The 18,812-nt window shown below is 37.9% G+C and overlaps 1 protein-coding gene across 2 annotated transcripts; it reads right to left on the reverse strand.

The window, feature by feature from the left end:
- Nucleotides 1-1,672: 1,672 nt before the first annotated feature.
- On the reverse strand, nt 1,673-16,667 carry LOC129272284 (negative elongation factor A-like). 2 transcript variants are annotated; one of them, XM_064107475.1, is made up of 11 exons: nt 16,381-16,667; nt 13,766-13,937; nt 12,837-12,998; nt 10,895-10,981; nt 9,569-9,699; nt 7,775-7,844; nt 7,431-7,525; nt 6,861-6,978; nt 6,091-6,479; nt 5,369-5,468; nt 1,673-3,963 (listed from the first exon to the last, which is right to left on the reverse strand). In XM_064107475.1, the coding sequence occupies exons 1-11, from the start codon at nt 16,591-16,593 to the stop codon at nt 3,785-3,787; spliced, it is 1,716 nt and encodes a 571-aa protein (XP_063963545.1). In that variant the 5' UTR covers nt 16,594-16,667; the 3' UTR covers nt 1,673-3,784. The 2 variants fall into 2 exon arrangements, with proteins under 2 accessions (XP_063963545.1, XP_063963546.1); XM_064107476.1 differs by lacking the exon at nt 5,369-5,468 and having other exon boundaries at nt 1,673-2,587; nt 6,425-6,479; nt 16,381-16,624.
- Nucleotides 16,668-18,812: the final 2,145 nt, after the last annotated feature.

Below are 18,812 nucleotides of genomic sequence, written 5' to 3' on the forward strand. Positions count from 1 at the left end.
CTGGCTCACTGTGGAATGAAATAAATTCGTTATCAATCAATAAATCAATCAATCAAAATCACATTGATTATTACTGAATTCGGTATTGGAGATGTTGTAGTTTAACTTTCTGATGTTTCATTTTCTCTAACTTACATTTGTGTACTGCAAGCATAAATACCATTATCGTGGTCAATCCAGTCAAAGGGCATTCAATATATTATATCAATACATTGACAATATTATAAAAAGCACCGAACAAAAAGTTCCGGAGCCAATTAAGATTTAGTTTCAAGGCATCTTTGTTTACAGTTTATCATACTATGCAGATTTTTTTTTAATCCGAAATCTCTCTTGCATCTTTCTTTCTTCCCAGTTTTTTCTTTCTTTCTTTCTTTCTTTCTTTCTTTCTTTCTTTCTTCCTTCTTTCCCTCTCTCTCTTCCACTCTCACTCACTGTCTTTTGCTGCTATTCTCATTCTTATAACTCATCACTCTTCTCTCCATAATTATAACTCCTTGAGCTCGTCTCTCTCTCTCTCCCTTTCATTCCCACTACCGGCATGACCTCCCATTCTAATCCTCAACCCCCTTCCCCTCTCCATCTCCCCCCTTCCCTCATTCACATTTACCTGCACCATATTTCAAACTTATTTTCTTTTCCCCCTTCCATTATCCTTATCTGTTATAATTTTCATAGTATTACCCATTTCGCTGTACTATGTATCGTGAAAGAAGGTACGCTTGTCAAAAATCGCATCTACGATCCCACGACTTCCTCAATACCCACTTCCCAAACAAAAATCACCAATATTTGACAGTATATCCTTCATTTTATATTTTCATCAATTAAGGGACTCCTGCGCATTTATATATCATTGATCACATCCCATCTTTAGTCTTTAAACCTCTATAGTCTGGAGGCGTTGATCTGTTGATGCATTATGCATACTCTGCGATGACATACAAAATTATGGATGGACAAAATTTTGGGTAGAGGGCGCTATTAGATTCAATACTGCTGGCCGAATTTTAAAAAACGATGACATTTGGACTGTCGTCTGCCTGATATCGGGTCAGAAAACGTGAAAATTGAATAATCCTTCATTTTCATGGCATTATTTAATCAATATACAGGGGTAGCAGAATAATTTTGAAAGTTGGATTAAGGCACAGTTTTGGCTTTTTAGATTTTGAGGATTCCAGGGCCCCATCTTACAAAGAGTTACGATTGATCCGATCAATCGTATCTATGGAAAGCCAGCAACGTCTACATCTAAAATCCATGTTTGTTCAAACTTTTTTTCTAAAAATGAAGTATATTCATACATTCACTGTTTTCTTGACAATTCAGTGTGCTTCTCTTTGTTTTCAAATAACATTGAGCAAATAATCTTAAGAAAAATTATGACATTGATGGATTTCCATATACTTGAGATGGATCGGATCAGTCATAACTCTTTGTAAGACGTTAGAATTTCTACCAACATTCTTTCCCCCCCACTCTTATAAATTCCGGTTTGTTTGTCTATTAAAATATTCTCTGACTGGCCTCTCTCTCCCCCTCTCTGCCCCCTCCCTCTTCATTTCCCCCACCTCTCCCTCTCTCTGTCTCTCCGAATTCTCTCTTCAACACCACGCCCAAGCTTACCAGTAATTCTTCGTATTCTATGAAAGATCTTGATGCTCGTGGCTACATGTGATTTCCTGTTTGAATTTTATTTACAATATTTTGTACAAATAATATTTTACAGACATGCACTACGACAGCATACACATAGCTTGAGTCATCAGTATGGATTGAACATATCTACATCTTATCAAACAATATCAAAGGCTTAGATTGATGTTCTCATTGATATCAAAGTTACCTGACAGCCAAGAAATAGGAACAAATTACTAACATATTTCCAGAAATGGGAACATTCTCAAATTTCCCATTCACTACAAATCGTAAATTTCTATACCCACTAATAGGAATATTACTATAGATTAATGCGAAAATTTAGCAGGTACATGTACATCAATGTAAAAGGGTCCAAGCCATCCAAATTAATGTTGATCCTTATTGAAGTACAGTCCTAAGTACAAACTCCTACTTATATCGCTATTTCAGTAATGAAATATGTTTCATTGATTTTTTTAGAAAACTCTAAACAGAATATTTTTTAACTTGCTAAGCTCCACCCAGTGAAATAAGAGAGCTCGTATTCCATATTCCCCTAGTGACGTATGTCACACATCAGACAATTGTTAGTAATACACCGTTTAGATCTGCCCAAAATCTGGAGTGCCTCAGGAGGATACCACAGGTCGTTCGAGACGAGTCGTTAGATCTAAACGGTCTCGGCACAAAGCACATTTTAGATGTTGACGTTGCTGGCTTTCCATAGTTACAATTAATCGGATCAATTGCAACTCTTTGTAAGATGGGCCCCAGAAGTTGTTGGGTCACACATCGATGAACAAGAAATACAATTTCTAGTTCAGTGCACAAAGTGAACGGCAAATTTAAACGGAGGGCTACATCTGAGAACCATTGGTTATGGTCGAAAGCAAGAATTAAATAGCTCTTGATTCCTATTGAAACAGTTAAAGGGGAATCCAGCCTTGGTCATAAAATGTTGTGTTGGAATGGAGAAAAATAGATAAGACAGAATGGTGAAAGTTTGACAGAAATCATACAAGCAATAAGAAAGTTATGGCTGTTTTAAAATTTAGATCCCTAAGACTATGTAGATTTGAAATTGGCAACTGGGTAAGTAAATTATGACAAGGGGCAAGGACAACTTTCCCATAGGCCATGTACTTAATTATCAGGAATTTGTACCCATTCTCCTGGGGCAGTAATCTAAATATAACCCAAGTAGTATACTGTTTCATGTCCTCATGAAAGAAAAATATGATTTGAAATAAAACTTTTGAATAAAATGACATTTTAGCCATTCCATGTAATAGTCCTTGCCTTACATCACTATGACATCACATATGCAGCCAATTTGAAGTCTCCATGTGTATAGTGATTACCAATATTTACAACTTAAAAAAATTCATAACTTTCTTATTGTTTGTCTGATATCGTTCAAACTTTCACCTATTAACTTGTCTGATTTTTCTTTTTCCTCTAGAAACAAGTTTTTATTTGGGTTGGATTCCCCTTTAATATCTCCCTAACCCTAACCCTAACCCTAACCCTACCCTTCTCCTTACAACTTGATGAGCTTTCATTTCTTGCAATTTACGGAACAGAGACTAGCCGTTTAGAAGAGTCACTGCAGTTAATCTGTTGACTACTGACGCCGGTTGGCCCTATTCAAAGCCTACTAGTATCATATGATTTGATAGTCAATGGAGTAATAAGACCAAAAGATCTTTCACTTGGTATAGTTTGACATTGGTCGCGCTTTACTTGCAACCCTTCTTGGTGAGTCAGTGGTAGAGTTCCCGCCTCATGAACAGGAGGTCATAGCTTTGATCCTGGCCGAGTCATACCAGAGACTTTAAAAATGAGACCTTCTGCCTTCTTCTCAGGTGCTCAACATTTTAGAATGGAGAAGGGTAATTATAAATAACATTATGCTACGCAGGCCCTGTTTGGAGAACAGTTCAAGAGAGCAGAACCTTGGCTACCTTGGGTAAGTAAGAATTATTATTCAATTTAATTATTATTCTTCTCACAAAGCAATGGACTTGCATTTCTTGTAGATAAAGGAACTTGTCCACATAGAAATTGTAACCACAGGAGTAATTGGACCGAAAGCGCTTCCACTTAGTCTCATACTGGTCGCAGGTTTCTACCATTCTCCTCACGACGCGATGGGCTTGTATTTCTTGTAGCGCCACCATTCTCCAGTGGTATAGTTCATCTCGAAGAAGGTATCAACGGACATGGTCTGCTCCTCCTTGGTCTCGTTGCTTCGGACGACCTCGACGTCCTCACTCAGTCTGATCGTGACGATGTTACCCTGCTGTGGACATGGATTCTCTGTCAGGGTGAAAACAAGGAATGAGACATAGTGTTAACCTTTTCTTTAAAAAAAAATGAGTTAGTATTTATCCTTTCTTGAAAAAACAAGTTAGTATTAACCCTTTCTTGATAAATATCTGACAGATATGTGGTGTAGTATAGTGGTCCTGACCCTTGCCTTGTAATCAGAGGGTCGTGTGTTTGAGTCCCGCTGCGGCCTAGCATCCTTTGGCAAGGTGCCAATCCACCCTTTGCCACTTTACACCCAGGTGCTAAATGGGTACCCGGAAGGGTGTGAAACTCGTTTTAGCTTTCCAGTATTTTGTGCACCTCAATGGTGACTGGTTGGAAATACTCCACCAGGGAGTGGAGGATGTGCATACTGTGGCCCGTATTCTGAAGTCGGGCTTAACTTAGACCATGGTCCAACTCTGTGCTAAAATTATGGGAAGCCTAACGTTTCAAAATTTTGTTCTCATGTTTACTGTGCTCTTTACTAATTCTTTAATGGTGAAGACAACTGTCATACTTATCCTTCCTAGGCAGTTAATAATGTTTTGGGAGTCAAATGAGCTGATACATACTGTTAGAGATTTATGTAACAACTGGCTTTCCATAGTTAAACCACAACTTAAAACCAGAGTTCGAATCAAACCCGACTTCAGAATACGGGCCAGTGTGTGCCGGAATGACTGATTGATTCCGATGACCGGGGTAATAATAAATCTGTTAGTGCTTAGATACCTACAATGTATGTCTTAAGGGCATTATAAATAACCAGATAATTATTTTTATTAACATGAAAAGCTTGTGCTGCAGTGTTTCCTATCTTGTGCAATTTTTTGGCAGTGCCGTTTAAAAAAATGCACATTCAATAAGGATCCTTAAAATAAACATCTTGATCAATAATAATCAGTTTTGGAGCTTTACTTATACTTAAAGCTTTACAGCCGAATATTCGAACGCAAAGGTCAACAGCCGAGATCTCGTAAGGCGACAAAATAGCACAGTCTTTTTAGGGTTAAAGCTGGTCCGTTCGCGCTTTCAGACAAGAACTCACAATTCAAGAAATTATAATAATAAAGCAATATCGAGGTTTTTTATGTTCTATATGTTTTAAAGTATTAGCCATGGGAAGGCAAAATCGCACCACTTATTTAGTCTTATAATAATTAGTACATAGGATAGGGTACTATTATTCTGGCTAGATATAAATGGAAAGCCAGGGCCCTGTGACACGAAGAATAGCAATTAATCGTTTATTTGAAAGAACAATTCTGATTGGTTCCTAGTCTGTCCACTGAGCAAAATGCGCATGCAGCGATGATCTTGATAGGCCATTTTATTTAGCGATGAATCGCTGATCTGTTGTTACAGGGAAACAGGCAGTTAGTGAAGGTGAACTTGATGGTATCATACTGACCTCTTGCACCGGCCATGAACCCAAGTATAAGAGCTTTCTCTGGCCTGGTGACTTTGTTGGACTGTCTGAACATCTCCTGGGCAGCTCGCATTTGCTCTTTCTGTAAAAGGAAGGCAATTGAATAAAGTGATGTTGGTGATCTACATCTGCCACACTCACCCCAGGTGATGTAAACAGATGCCTGGTAGGAGTTTATTCCTTGAAATGCTACAAAGTGAAGCGCCTTATTGGCAACTATGCTATAGCTGGGGTAATAACATGCAATACGTTGAGATATTTGTATAAACCAGCACGTTATGAATTTTATCATTATTATTATCATAAGGAAACTTCCTAGTACTTCAAAGACACTAGAATGGTATGGTGTTTTTTTTTTCTGGCAAAGCAATGAAAGACAATTATATGGTTGGGAAATTTCACAAAATAATCAACATTCATGTAAGTCCGACTAGCAATTTTTAAAATGGTTGTTATCAACTGCTCAAGGCATGATAGACTGAGAGCAAAACAACTGTTTTTTGCATTGAATTACTATCAGGACAAATCAATTCAGCAAGGTCCGACATATAGGGTATTGGATGTACAAATTTTATGGAATTGCCCAGATAGTATACCCTATAAATGTTTGGTTGTGATAAAGAAACCCAACTTGATTTCCAGCAGTTAAGTGTATACCTCTTGACATCAATATTCCTATTTGGCATGCATTGTACAGTACTTACCGTGAGAGAGAGATTCTTCTTCTGGCCAGCAGGAGGTTGAGCGGGCTGTGGTGGTTGCATTGTCGGTGCAGGGGGCGCCCCACCTGCAGCAGCTGGCGCTGGCTTGGGTGCAGAAGGTGCTTGGAATGGTGTCGGAGCTTGTGGTGTGGTACCAAGGCTGGTACTGGGTGCTGCAAGGGTGCTTGGTGCTCCATATGGGTTCTGAGTGACATCGGCTGTGGTAGCAGGTGCAGGCGGTGTCGGGTTGGTGCTCGATGCAGTTGCGGTGCTGGGCGCCGGGCTTGTGATGGTGGTGACGCCAGGTGGACGGAACTGGTTCTGTTGTTGAAGGGACTGTTGGAGCTGTTGTTGTAGGTTCTCTCTGGCAGCTGTGGTGCCCGAAGGTTGACCTATAGATCACAAAATTAATTATATGTGGGTAAATCAAAATGTTGTCTATTCTTACATTCAAAAGCATTCACCATTTAATCACAAAAATCCTGTTTCCCATAACCTATCTTAAAGAATTTTACAGAAATAACACATTTTACGGAAATTACACAATTTCAAACACACCGGAATAAGACTGGGTAAACAAATGAATGATTTTATCTCAATTGAACAAGAAGTATTAAAATGTCTTCTTTATTTCGTTATCACATAAACACTGAAAATAGCCAGACATGAATCCTAAAAAGTAAGACATGTAAACTGTACCATAATAATCTTTATTGACATTCTTCAATAACTAATAACTTGGGAGAACATCACTCAACAGCAATCTATCTTACCTAAAGAGCCGAGGAGAGAAGGTGTTGGAGGTTTAGTGAGTGTCACCGTCGGTACATAGGATGGAGTAGCAGGTTGTGGGGTCGCCGGTGCTTGAGTCGTGGGCACATTTGCCGGCTTCTATTCGGAGTACACAACAAAAAAGTGTTTTTTTTTTAACCTTAGAAGCCAAAGCAAATGAAATACTACAATGGTTAGGCTTTGTTAGAGTAGCAATCCAATGACTTTATAACAATTATTCCGAACTTTGGGAGTAGAAAAATGAAAGGTAAAGATGAATTGGAGGAATATGGAATACCAGTATTGATACAAAATTGTTTATAACATAACGTAACAGATGGTGAGAACAATTCAGTTTTGTATACAAAGAATAGTTCAATTATAAGAGATAAAAATACATAGCTGATATAAATATGACTGGGATTTAAGGAAAATGAAATAAGAATTAACTAATGTATTAAACTTGAGATGACTACACACTAGGATTTTCACTGAAATATGAGATTCAAGGTTTTATTTTTTCCTATCAATCATTTGAAAAATGATTAAGAAAGTACAAGTGTTGATCTTACGTTCACAGCAGGGGACATAAGAGCTGCGGCATAGTCTGGAGTCTGTTGCATTGTAGCTTCCTTCTCCTTCTTAGCTTGCTCAGCTGCTTCTTGTTCTGTACAAAGATTACAAAAGAAAATGAAACATCAGGGTGATTGTCATTACAACTAGCACCATCATGAACATCATCACTAATATCATCATCATCATCATATATCATCATCAGAATCAGCAGCAGCATCAACACCACCGTCATAACCACCACTACCACCACCACCATCATCATCATCATCATCATCATCGTCCTCATCCTCAGCATCATGATCTAATTTTGACAGAATAACAAGTATTTGATGTAACAAACCTGCTTGCTTCTTCCTCCTCTTTGCTTCTCGGGAGCTTCCGCCGATGGGTTGCTCCTTGATGTCCAGAAGCTAGAACAGGAAACGATGAAAAGACATCATTTTTATCAAAACACTGACAGGATCAAGATACAATTTATTTGCTTTTAGAATACCACAGATTATTGAGGAAAGCGTTGTGGTGTAGCAGTTCTAACTCTTGTCGTGCGTTCGAATCCCACCGCTAACTACCATCCTTTCGCCAGGGGTCAATCCACAATGTGCCCCCCTTCACCCACGTGTTAAATGGGTACGCGGTAGGATGCAAAAACCTACGTAATATGCCTAACAATCGAGTCTTGAGCTCTTGTTGGAATGCTCCCCAAGGAGTGGAGAAAATTCATATATTGTGTGCGGGCAAGCCAGGTTCCGAGGACTGGGGTACTAAACAATTACGATGTAAAGCGCTTAAAAACACCAGGTATTAAGCGCATACAATTGTAACTATTATCATTATTATTATTAAAAGTGTGCAAGATTCTGAAGTGCAGTACTAAATCAAGTCCAGTTCAATCAAGTCCAGCATCTTATTGTGTATTAGAGTATAGTATAGGTGAGTCTGCTTGAGTCACATCTCTTTGATACTGCAGAAATCTGTATGACGGTAGCAAAATTTGACTGAGAAGAGATGTTTTGTACAATCTGGGACCTGTAACACAAAGCTTAGCGATTGATCGTGGAGCTGATTTTCACGATTGATCTTACACGATTATCAATGAAATCAATCGTAAAAATTAGCTTCACAATCAAATGCTAAGCTTATTGTTACATTTCCCTGGGTCCGGTAACACAAAGGCTAACGACTGATCGTGTGCTTGATGTCTAATACAGGGGTGTGAGAGTTCAGATTTTTATCTGATTTCAGATTTTTTTTTTTTTTTTTTTTCAGCTTAATTTCAGCTTATTTTTGGCTTTCCTATGTACAAAAAGTATGGGAGCTCTTTCTGTTTCAGACTTTTTCAACACTCTTCAGCTTTTTTCAGATCTTTTTATTTGTGATCACTCACACCCCTGCTAACAATGGATTGTACATTATGCAATCTATCGTAAAGATATTCTACGGTGATTGCTAAGCTTTGTGTTACAGGCCCCTGGTATAAAAAGATGTTCCAACTCGGGCCATTTTTTTTTTTTACATCCAGACGGTTCACTTATGCAGGCTCGGATGTACTGCACGAACACAAATGCATTTGAATATGCTTATCATTGTTCATAGGATGCAAGGGTTTCTAGTAGCATATACCATTTGTCAGTGAAAATTACTGACAAAAATCTTCATGGAACATTCTCTACATCCTACCTTGGTACCTCCTTCTCTGTTCAATGACATTCTACTCTTTGATCTATTAGTGGAAGGCTTTATCCGTATTATAACATTATAGTGTGGATCTTTGTTATTTGATAAACCATCCTCCTCCTAAAACAAAGGCTGGTCAAAAGAACAAGTCATTAATATCAGATTACCTGTTATTATTAATACCAGATTACCAATTATTTGCAACTTTCCCCTTTAGCTATGAAAGTACTTCTCTGAAACAAGCCCAGTCTGGGCCTGTGAGTGTGTAGGAACAGGCCAAGATCCACCTTTGGATGACAGTTCAAAGGTCATGGGAGCATTTCATAGAGGCGCTTAGTAAGTGATTTTGAATGACTAAATTTCGCTCAGCCAATCAGATGCAAGGATTACCAGCAGTTTATAGGATTTGTCAGTGAGAATCACTGACAAAAATCTTTGTGAACCACTCCCTAGATCATACCTTGGTACCTCCTTCTCTGTTCAGTGACATTCTACCGTGCGCTCTGTTGAGCGGAAGGCTTCGATTGAAGGCTGGGGACTGGGACGCTCGGAAACTCGGACTAGACTTTCCTGGAATACCCTTCAAAGGAACTAGAGTGATAATGAAGAATGAAGAGAAAAAAAATTAAAAAAAAAATCTGTGTAAATTTCTATTCAAAGATAACCTCAAAATAGATAAACTATACTGCAATATTGAATAGATCAACAAAATTCAAATTTGCATTCTGAACCCAAATTTTTAAAATGATCAGTGAGCTCCTACATGCACCCTTTCACTAGTCTACAGGCACAGACCCTGATTGGATCTTTATTTGATAAGTGGGTCTCCAGACAAGACTAGCGACTACATTCATCTCTTAATAGGCTTCTAATTCATACCACTTTAGCGGGTTTTGATAAATTATTCGGAATATGCCTAGATACAAAAACAAAGCGCAAGATAACAAATGAAATTTAAGCTCAAATTTCGTGAATTTCAAACATTTTAGCTATTTCAAGACATGACAGTGACGTCCGCGCCAGCGACCGTGCATCATTCAGCTGTGTCGATGTGCAAGTCATAGCAAAAGGTGCTTTACTGGGACACTCGAATGAGGCAGCTCAGCTTGCTCCTTATGTGTGACAACCAGTAGGTCATGTAAGTAGGTCAACTTTTTTGTGATTTATGATAATCCAGAAATTTTGATTGTTCGAGCCATTCAATTGTTTACCCTGGCAAACAATCAAATGGCAAGAGGGTAGTTATCCTAGGCCATATCCATATCACCATGTTATAATATACAAATATACCAGGCTTTGAGTAAGTATAGTGGGAATTATTCATCCGAGGCTGGACTGGCATTACTATTTATCATTATTAATAGTGATTATGCCAGTACAACTGAGGATGAATAATTCCCTCTATACTTTCGAAATAAAGGCCTGGTATATTTGTTTTATATCCTACTTTAAAGTTAGAGCAATAGATCTTGATAATCTATTTCTTGTACTCTTAGTTCATCCTTTTTTAATCTGAACCAAACAAGCTGTGCTGACTGACCTACTTTTCCTGAAGCCACGCTCTCAGCGCGCGGAACACATATTAGTGCTTGCGCCATCATGATCTGTGACGTCAATAATGGAATAATCGACTATTCCATCACTGACGTCACGAAATAGCACATTTTCTTCGGTGGGCGTTTCATTTTCGACATCATCGCAAAATAGTGAGAATATGTTTGGTCACATGATGCTATTTAAACCAATCAGCATACAGGATTTAATTTAAGTAGAATATAATACTTACTATCATCAAAGCCCCTGAATCCTCCTCTAATCTTGCTTGGATGGGTAGGTGTCATGGGTTTCTTTTGCTGCTGCTGAGCTTCATTCGCTGAGGTAGAACAAACAAAAATGTTAACACATACCGTAAGGGCACTAGTATTCAACCCGTTGGAGAGTTTCCTCAAATATATAGAAATATAGAATTTACCTGAATTTCAGACCCGTCTTATTTCCAAGAGCAAATGCTGGTTATTCCTTTTCCATTATTTTTTTCTTCAACCCGTCGACTGTGTGCGCAGGCAATCGAATTATACGGCGATGGTTTTTGGCACTAGTATTCAACCTAGCGACTGAAAGATGGCCCTGTCTCTCAATCTGCCCTTGTCCCATCCGACTAAGAACTAGACCATTTGAGATGAGACCAAACAGGGAATTAATCAAAGCCAGAGACTTACATAGATCTAGATCTAATTTAGCAATCTAAACCATTTTGAGATTCGCTATCTATCATCACTAGGTTGAATACTAGTGCAATTCAGTGCAAAAGGTCATTGCCGCATAATTCGATCGTCCGCGCATACAGTCGACAGATTGATAAAGAAAATACTGACAACAGATTACCCTGGAAATAACAAAAGTTATGAAATTAAGATAAATTCCCTATTTCTAAATTTTTGGGGGAATTTGTCCAAATCTTTGAATTATGCCGGGTTGAATACTAGTGCCCATACGGTACAGGTGCTGGTCAAAGTTTGATTTCAATAAATAGTTGATTATCACCAGCAAAGAACCTCTGATCACACAATATATCGCCAAGTCTAAACATTCATTGTATACATTCATTATGAGCTGCAATACCATGAGAGCAGAGAAGGGGAATTGAAAGTAAAACTTTCATCAGTGCTTGTCCATGAAAAGCGGATACTTCGATAGCTGAACTTATGATTATTTATAGGTGGGTTTTAAAGCAATACAGAACAGTATTTGGGTCAATAAATAGTAATCAACTTTTCATGATCAACATCATTTTGGTGATATCATTACAATGATATATCAACATAAAACCATCATCGTATACGGTACTCAATATTTTTGCAATATAGCATAATTTTGTTAATATTGAAATATCACCCAGTACTAATAGAGAAAATGTGTAAAAATTTACATCCATATTTCCATATCACTGGAATATTGGTTTGGCTGATGTAGTCTACATGCAGAACCATATTGGCACACTGATTTATTTTGGACTTTTGGGGAAAGCCTAGCTCAGGAGACAAATTTTGTTCACAAGTAAGTTAGACTGCAACATTGTGTTTATGATAATTCAAATTCAAGACATTGTTCGAAACAAGGGGATATAGCTAACATCTAAACAAATTTTTCATTCATTCATCTCTCTCTCAGTGTTGTAGTTTTAATTTAGCTATTTAGGGAGTCTTTCCATATGTTTTTCTCCTTTAGCACCCCCCTGCTCTTTCTCTCTTGTACACCCCTTTATTGAGGCCTCAGTTGTCAATTACAGTTCGCATAATATGTAGATGCTGTTCTATTTAATAACAAAATAAATGTTTACAACAAATTCTATTGTTTGTCATGTTTCAGAAATTACAATCTGCTTATTTCATTATCATCCCATTTCTACAATTTTTACTAATGAATTGATACTCCATGCAAGTATATTGTAGCATATTTCAGGGAAATTATGAATACACTTATCTCTAGGTTTGTCTCAATTTCTCGAGACCAGAGATATCTATATGTCTTAGAAGAAATTAGACTTAAGTTATAGGATGAATAACACATATTCCGTATATTCTGGTCTAAACAAATGTTTTGACATGGGAAATTCCTTGACTTGTGCATACTTAAATTAAGCCAACATAATATTCTGAAGGTATTTCTCTGTTCAGAAAACAATTGAAATGAGCACTTCTCTTATTTCCAAAATCAATCCATCTTACATTTCTGTAACAGCTCTGCTCTAAGAGCAGCTGACTTTGGCTTTCTCTTGAGTGTGAAGTGCTTGACGGGAGGAGCCTGCATTCCAACCAGCTGATTGAGAGCATTCTTGTTGAGATAGATACATTCCATGGGTAGAAGAGAGTTTGTATCTGTTGTAGCCACTGAAAAAAAAAGGACCAACTTCATCTTTAGAACCAATTCAGCACGATACAAACATTCCTATCACTATCATACAATGATGATCATAACTTTACAAAATAAAACACTTATTGGTTGCCAATTCATTTACCAGGTTAACGTTTGATTCGGCTACCTACTTTCTCCAAGTATTTCCCTTGTTTTAGTTGTTCATGTATCTTCAGACTTCTTACTTACCAAATATTGAAGTTGTGTTGTAGATTATCATTTACAAGTCATTCATTAATCACAATATAAACAATCAATCATGGCTATCAATTATGACACAATCAGTAATTAGGTTTTGCATTACCAAGCCGAGCTTGTAACTGTTTGATATTAACATACAGACCCAGTAATTTTTCTTGGAAAATAACTAATACTTGATATTTACACTCAACAGCCAGAATAAAATAAATGGTCTGCCAAGCCCACTATCATTTATATGAATGTCCACACATAGCAAAAGAATACCATTGCAAAGGGGTGTTTCACAAAGATTTAAGTATGACTTAGAGTCGCATTTAAATGTCTAGTTGCGCGCTGTATAAAAGGCATGACAGTATTGGTCAGATCATGCCAAGAGGACGCGCACTACTGCGTATTGATCAATAAGATTGCGCGTTGCATATCAGATACGCGTCGCCATTAAGTGCGACCTAAGTCATGCTTAAGTCTTTGTGAAACACCCCCCAGGTTACATAAACTCAAAACTTTAAAGCATTGAGATATGTTCCGCCCTGAAACTCACAGGTTTTCCGCAGTTCATGAAGAGCTTCTGCCAAGAATGGATGACTATCTTCTAGTTCCAGGTTAAGCTGACCAGAGACGGGATACGATCTTAGAATGTCTGCTACTGTGGCAACCCATTCATCCGTATCGGTGAGGGCTTGATGGAGAATACCGCTCAGCTCTTCTTTGCACTAGTTTGGGAGAGAATTAATCAAACAAGATATGACGAAGGCTGGTAAAATAAGAGAGGAGGAGGAGGAGGAGAAGAAGAAGAAGACAAAGAAGAAGAAGAAGAAGAAAAAGAAGAAGAAAGGAAACTATATTAAAAAAAAAGAGAAAAATGTTAGAGGCAAAAATGAATGCTCAATGATTATGAACTCTGATTCATATTCATGTTGATTCCCATATTTTGATATAGGGTCTATTATTATTAATGAACAAAACCTTCACTCAAAACCTGAACTTTAGGTTTGATATTTGGTGGAAATGATATATATATAATACAGGGTTTATCATTTGGAGTTTGGAGTTGAAATCTGGATTTTCCTGTGGTGAGTGATAGTGCTTGTGTACATAATTTGTTTGGTGTGTGTTGTTGTGATTGAAAGTGGTGGCTTGTGAAAGTAGTTTGATCTGTCAGATCTCGGCATGTGAAGAATTTAGGGTGCAATACTATGACATGACATGGCTCACTTATTCATTGCTTGTTTATCCGCCATGTGTGAACAGTTTGATTAAGTATTCTCAATGAATTAAATTTACTCTCACCATAATTACTGATAGTGTTTCTTCATTTTAAGCATGAATATATATTTTGCATTTCCTTAATATAACTTAGAACCTTGAACTCTAATTTGACAAGAATGATATTAAATCACTCAAAAGAATATTTGGACAATCCTTGCATGAGATAGAGCTCAACAAATTTTTCTGCCATTTCACCCCATGTTTTGTGAAGATAATGGTTAGTGGTATTGGTAACATTACAAATATTGTTTATATTAGGCTATAAAATTGTTAATTTTGACTTTTGGGCTTAAAATAAAATACAAGTTAGCATAAAAATGGTGTTCTCTTAAATGATATCAACTTCTTAGGAAATCAAAACCAGAATCAACTGTCGATGTTTTGATGTAAGCAAAACATCAAAGATATTAGATTCCCATAAAATAAATTGGAAAATCATGAACTTCCTCACTCACACGTATTGCGAGGTTAGTATTAGTATTACTAACTTCCTATTTTACCCACTCATTCAATGAACAAGGTTATGGTATAACCTTGTTCTCAGTTATATATCCATGTGTGGCAAAATAAGGATGGCAATGTTTGGCTTATTTTCTCTTTTTCTTTGGGACAAATACTTGATTTTTTTACACTGACAGTTTCCATTACACCTATTCGTCATACAACTTGGCCCTTAAGTACATTTGATTCTTTAAATTATTTTTTCTTAATTAAAAATAGAGATAAAAAAATGAAAATTTTCTTGCCATATTATTTTCCACAAATAGAGGGCGTACACAAAAATATGCCCAAAATTCAAGTTTTTGAACGCTCTAGTGAATACAAAAATTATTCTTAAGTTACTAATGAAAAATAAATTGCAACTGTATGGAAATTAGTAATTTTGGTCACAAAAGTGATATTTTAATCATTTTTTAAAGTGTGTGCTCTGTATAGCATTGGCATGCCATAGTCCAACCTGTAGATTCCCAACAGGCAGGGTGGTTGCAGTGAACAAGTGATTTTACCAATATTTTTAGTTTTTCTCATTACTAAAGCTTCGTGCAGATTTGTAAAAAGACCAGAATTTACATGATGCTAACCATTAAATAAAAACTGCTCAGGATCAACTGTAAAAACTGCATTGAAAAAAAAGACAAAAAGTGTCCGACTTAAATTTAGAAATAAATGTTACTGTCAGTAGAGGCGCACGGCCAATATTGGAGACTGTCTCCAATGTGGGAGATTATCTCCAATATCAGAGACTTTTGTGAAGAATTTGGGTATCCAATTTCAGAGACAGTCTCCAGTTTTGGAGACCAATTTCCTTTGTTTACAATTGCTGCAAAAGGATTACCTTGGCGGCAAATAAAAATGTGATAAGCAGATTCCTCATGAAAAATTACCCCTTTTCACCGTCTACACTAAAAATTCACCGTCTACTTTTGTTTTGATAAGGATTTTTGTTGTCAATCACACACTAAACAAATGGGCTTCTGACCTCAGTGAGACAAAATTTTGGGTGGAAAAAATCATGCTTTTGTTGGTGTTGTTTCTTTTGTCCTTTTGCAAAGCAAGTCTCCAATGTGGGAGATTGTCTCCCCTATTGGAGAGAGTCTCCCATATTGGCCGTGCGCCTCTAGTGTTAGTAGTATTAGTAATTAAAAAGTTAAATTTGGGGTCATCGTCGCGTTCATACAGATTACAGTCAGCACAAACATGCTGGAAAAATGATGTGTTATCGTCTCCCTACCAGTGTTAAACTTATTATTGAAAAAAAATGCAATGACTTTGGTATTCATATTTAAGACATATTCCTTTAAAGGCTTTATTCTGACAGCTCTCTGTATCAGCTAACTCACTCATCCTGCATACAAACTTGTGAATAGATGGGACCACAATACTCACCTCTTCCACTTTTCGAAGAGGCATATGGAGAATTGCCATCAAGAGTTTGAGTTTTACAGTCGGGTGTAGAGTCTGAAAGCAATCATGTGTGTTTCTAAGAACATCTTGGTGAAGTTGAGTGCTAATACTTGTAATTCCAGACCAAAGATCATCATTATCACCGAGTTTATTGTGAAGCCAAAGGCTGGTGTCGCTGTCGCGAACAGTCGCCATATTGCGCTTATAAACACAAACTTTTCATGGTGGGCCGGGCCATACAGCGCGACCATTAAGAAAAAGAGTAAAGTAATCAGACCAAACATGAAGGGAAAATTATGTACCCTGTCTACAAAAGGACAAACCAAAATCATGAAATTATAAGACTATTTGTAAGGTATCACAGCACGTATACCTAAGGATGGGATCGATATCCCGCTATTCATCCTCTTAAAAAAATAATTGAAAAAAGGAAAAAGGAAGGAGAGGAGAAAAGAAAGAAATAAAGAAGGGGGGCAGGCGCGGTTCTAGACTATTAAAAGATTGGGGGGGGGGGGAGGGGTGGCTTCAGGGGGCTTGAGAATTTTTTGTACATTGGTTTATTCAATACAATGAAAATGGCCCATTGTGGGGTAGCCTTATACTGTCCCAGCAGCTAGTCCCTCTCCCCCTTTAAAAAATACATTATTAATATTATGCAAGGGAGCGTAGTGACAGAGCGAAAAAAATCACAGTCTCAAAATGCTTGAGAATTGTTTATATATAACATACATCAGGGCCTGATGGGTGTTATATATGTAAATGAGGGCATTTAACGATAAGGGGGGGGGGGTACTTAGGACTGGTTATCAGGAAATGGATTTGTTTAGAGACTTTGAACGTACTAGTATAACAGTATACGACAGCTAGAGGCATAGGCCCGGGGGGGGGGCACTCAGTATATAATGCATAGTGGGTATGTGCCTCGGAGGGGACCCCCATTTTTACACTCAAATTTCCGTTCCAAGGCATAGCATTTTAGTCTTATTGAGGAAAAGAACACAGAAAGCCGCTCCAAAGCATAGCATTTTCTCCTTATAGAGAAAAAAGAAGAAAGAAATCCGCTCCAAAGCGCTCCAAAGCGCTCCAAAGCTTCGCATATTTTTGTTACGCCGTTCCGGTCGTATTGATCTGCTACAATGAGCTGCAATTTTGGTGAAAAGCGGCCGCAGAGCTCTGTCCGACCATCGCCTCTGCGCGAGCGCACCCGTCGGAGGCCGCGCTAGCTGCATCATGCACGCATATCATGCCCGTTCCATAGGGATGCATACGCACTCACGTACACGCTGGCGATCCGTTCCAAGGATCCCCCTTTTGACAAACATTTGTAGTTCCGAAGCCTGTTCCGAGGACCCTCCTTTTTACAACAAGCCCGCTCCAAGGCCCCCGTTTTTTGTCTCGCCCGCGGCACACCCCTACCTCTTTTTTGGTCGAGTGCCCCCCCCCCCCCCGGGGCATAGGCGGATCCAGGGGGCCGGGGTCGAGGCCCCCCCCCCCCCCATATTGGCGTAGCAAAAATAAGAGGAAAAAAGGCAAAAGAGAGGAGAAAAAAAGTAGAGGAAAAAAAAAGGAGGAAGACGAGTGAATGAAATAAGGAGAAGACTTGGGGGAAAAAATGTATGTCACTATATCAAATTTTCGCTCGCGCTTCGCGCTCGCATTGCATGATCGATGAAATACATATCTTGCTCAATATTGAGCTGAAAATATCAAGTTTTGAAGTCAATATACAAAACATAAATCAGTTTGGACGTCGATCATTCATTATTTCGGTTGATTTACAAATTGTTTTTCAAAATTAGTGCTCTGCAAAATGTCTGTTTTATTGTCTGGGCATCAACATTTTCAGCTCGCGCTGCGCGCTCGCATTAGTTGATTTGTCAAGTACCTATATTCTCTTCGTGTATTCCATAAAGTTCTCAAAATATCCTTTTTCAGGTTTGATTGTCAAAACCTATGCAGCTAGCGCTGCGCGTTCGCATTTTCATTGGTGAGTATAATGTATACCCCTGTAGTAATTCTATAACAAACTATACTTAAAATCCATGTTTCATGACAGTAAATTTTTATCAACGATTTCATGATAAAAATGCGTTAAGAATGCCCAGAATCTTAAACACGCGCGTGCATGCTTTAAGGGATGGTCCAGGCTGGAAGCCTCAATAAAATAGAGTAAAATTCACAAAGTAATATAATAAAATACAAAAGAAATAGTGAGTGGATGACGTCATCAGTCTCCTCATTTGCATACCGACCAGGATGTGCGGCGTATAACTGTTTTGTGAAAACAGCAAAACTTTAAAATGTCATAACTTTCTTATTTTACATCCGATTTTGATGAAATTTTCAGTGTTATGCTTAATGTGTTTTTTTCTCTTATTATTCAAATCAACTTTTTGATAGGGTGAACTTGTCCT

The sequence above is a fragment of the Lytechinus pictus genome, chromosome 12, assembly GCF_037042905.1.
Source record: "Lytechinus pictus isolate F3 Inbred chromosome 12, Lp3.0, whole genome shotgun sequence".
Classification (NCBI taxonomy): Eukaryota; Metazoa; Echinodermata; class Echinoidea; order Temnopleuroida; family Toxopneustidae; genus Lytechinus; species Lytechinus pictus.